The sequence below is a fragment of the Phalangium opilio genome, unplaced genomic scaffold (assembly GCF_054372755.1).
Source record: "Phalangium opilio isolate 3A_F unplaced genomic scaffold, DU_Popi_V2 ptg000002l_1, whole genome shotgun sequence".
Lineage (NCBI taxonomy): Eukaryota > Metazoa > Arthropoda > Arachnida > Opiliones > Phalangiidae > Phalangium > Phalangium opilio.
The window spans coordinates 14,618,204-14,620,446 of record NW_028324144.1 but is presented as its reverse complement, the minus strand read 5'-3'; the positions used below and the strand labels follow the sequence as shown (position 1 = coordinate 14,620,446).

At 35.6% G+C, this 2,243-nt stretch overlaps 1 protein-coding gene across 1 annotated transcript; it reads right to left on the bottom strand.

Annotated features, from left to right (window-relative positions):
* Nucleotides 1-1,170: 1,170 nt before the first annotated feature.
* On the bottom strand, nucleotides 1,171-1,998 carry LOC149720122 (uncharacterized). Its single transcript, XM_089865043.1, has 3 exons — nucleotides 1,896-1,998; nucleotides 1,681-1,828; nucleotides 1,171-1,473 (listed from the first exon to the last, which is right to left on the bottom strand). Exons 1-3 carry the CDS (start codon nucleotides 1,980-1,982, stop codon nucleotides 1,229-1,231), a joined length of 480 nt encoding a protein of 159 aa, XP_089721169.1. The 5' UTR covers nucleotides 1,983-1,998; the 3' UTR covers nucleotides 1,171-1,228.
* Between the last annotated feature and the right edge of the window lie 245 nt (nucleotides 1,999-2,243).

Below are 2,243 nucleotides of genomic sequence, written 5' to 3'. Positions count from 1 at the left end.
TAAAGATATGAAAAATAGTATGTCTCTTAGATTCTCTTAAACTGTGGTCTGTGGGGAGCTGGGGGCCCGGAACTAAAGCCTTGCCTAGGGCCCAAAAAATTGTTAATCCGGCCCTGGGCAGAAACCAAAAGAAAAAATAGTTGATCTAGTCAGATATGATGTGATGTTTTTAAATGTCTTCAAATTTGCTTGCGGAGCTATCGAAATAGCCTTAGAAGAAATGGATCTGAAACCAGAGGAAGCAGCATTTATAGTATGGGAAATTCAATTACGTAACCCAGATACTATGCATGCATTTAAAATAGAATTGCAAGAATTATTTACCAAAACGCCAATGGATAAATTTCTCACAAAGTCAGAGAATATCAAACACTCTACCAACTTTATGGGAGCAATATTGGCTACATAAACTAATATAAATGTAGGTCAAACAATTAAAATATGTTGCAGAATAATCTAAACTCATTTTAAACTTCAAAAGGAACCTAAAGTCACAACGTTCGATAAGAAAAGGGCTGTACAGTTTATGTTAGGTGAAATATTGACAAGGAGTTTAAAGTACGACGATCCAAGCGAACTTTTCAGTCCAGGCGAAGCACCGGTGAAAAGTAAGGGAAATGACGGAGCGCTATACTACGTAATATAAGCTACTTTAAGAAGTCTACAATCAACAAGAGAAGGGCGTCGACTGTATAATGAGTTCACATGTGAAAAAACCGACCCAGATTGTGTAGAATTAACGACTCGCAAGTGGACTGAACTTCAAGATCGAGGTGGTCTTATTTATGCTACGGATAAAACGTTCAAAACGTTCAGCAGGATTCATTCAATTGTTTCAGAAGTCTTCTGTGAAACACATAAGCAACAGTTTGATAGGAAATCCAAAGTTAAAAGTTTACTAACAAACAATGAGGACGTTAACCACTTTTGGATTGAAGCCTTAGAGAAATGCAATGTAGATTACGCAATGGGGAGAAAATTTTTAACATTATGATTAATAAATTCATCAACATCGAGGGAAATGGCCATGTAAGAAGCGAAAAAGATGACATGAAAGAAGCTCAAAGGAAGAAAAACCAGAAAGCAAGGGCTAAGAAAGCTTTAAGAAAAGACCTCCAAGATATTAGCAATCAGGGAACCGCGAACAAATAATCTAGTCAAACATACGTCTTTTTTTTTAAAAGAACCAATAATTCATTATAACACTTATTGTTACAAATAAACGAATTTAAGAATTATTATTGTTGGTACAATTCTTGCCCTTTATTGTAAGTTTCATTTTCCCTCGTTTTATAGCTCGAAGCTTGGGATTGTTGTCGCACACCTGCTGGTATGTTGGATGTTGTCCGGAGCCATTTGCCTGTCGTTGACGACTAAATTCATTTTCTAATGGATCTTGATTAACATTTGCCGTCAATACAAACATCGCGCCTTTGGAAAGCAAGAACTCTATCATTTCTACAATAGCCATGGCTGCAAATATAAATTAATACGAATCAATATTTTTAATTCAAGATAAATATTTAATACCCGACATATATTGGTTAATTTTAATAACACTGACTTTCATTTGGAAGGCTTTAAATGAAAGACTTAAAATTAACCATTAAATATTTTTGTTTTCGTTGACAAAAATAATTCTTATTGAATTGTATTGCATGGTCGTAACAAACTACGTACTTGTTTGTTTCAATCCTGATAAAGTCTCTTGGCTTAAAAGCATTTTTTTCCTTTCCTCAGGGGTGTATGGCTTTCCATTAATTTTCCGTCTATTTTGAACATCATTTTCCCAATCGCTAAGATATTGCAGGAAGTCATTTCGGAGCCACTGAAATATTAAATATTGTAGATGAGTGCTAACTTAAAAAACAATGGGAGCGTCTCTAAAATATCACCTTTAGCCTTTTATCGTTTAAGGTTTTGTACGGGTTCACCCATGGGTTACGAGTGTGATAACCTTCTTGGAAATTCCTCGTGTTCATACAGTCAAACCACCGGTTAAATGTTCTTAGAAATTTTTTGGTTTCCGACTTCTCCTCGCCAAATTCCTCACAGATTGCATTCGCAACTGATTCACTTAATACTTGAGTTGCCAGTTTAACTTTCATTTTCTGTTGAGCTTGGGGGTATACGTGATCGTCAGTAAGGCGGAAAGCCTTTTTTAAGGTGGACCTAGAACGCTCTCTTTCAAACAAATCTATAATGGTGTTCCAAACCATATACTGTCCGTTTTTGAACATTAA

Excerpts from the sequence above, each read along its gene's own strand:
- LOC149720122 (XM_089865043.1), bottom strand. The coding sequence starts at position 1,982 with ATGAACACGAGGAATTTCCAAGAAGGTTATCACACTCGTAACCCATGG. Across the intron at positions 1,829-1,895 it reads TAAACGATAAAAGGCTAAAG|TGGCTCCGAAATGACTTCCT; the intron begins GTGATATTTTAG and ends TTAATATTTCAG. Across the intron at positions 1,474-1,680 it reads ATCAGGATTGAAACAAACAA|CCATGGCTATTGTAGAAATG; the intron begins GTACGTAGTTTG and ends TTATATTTGCAG.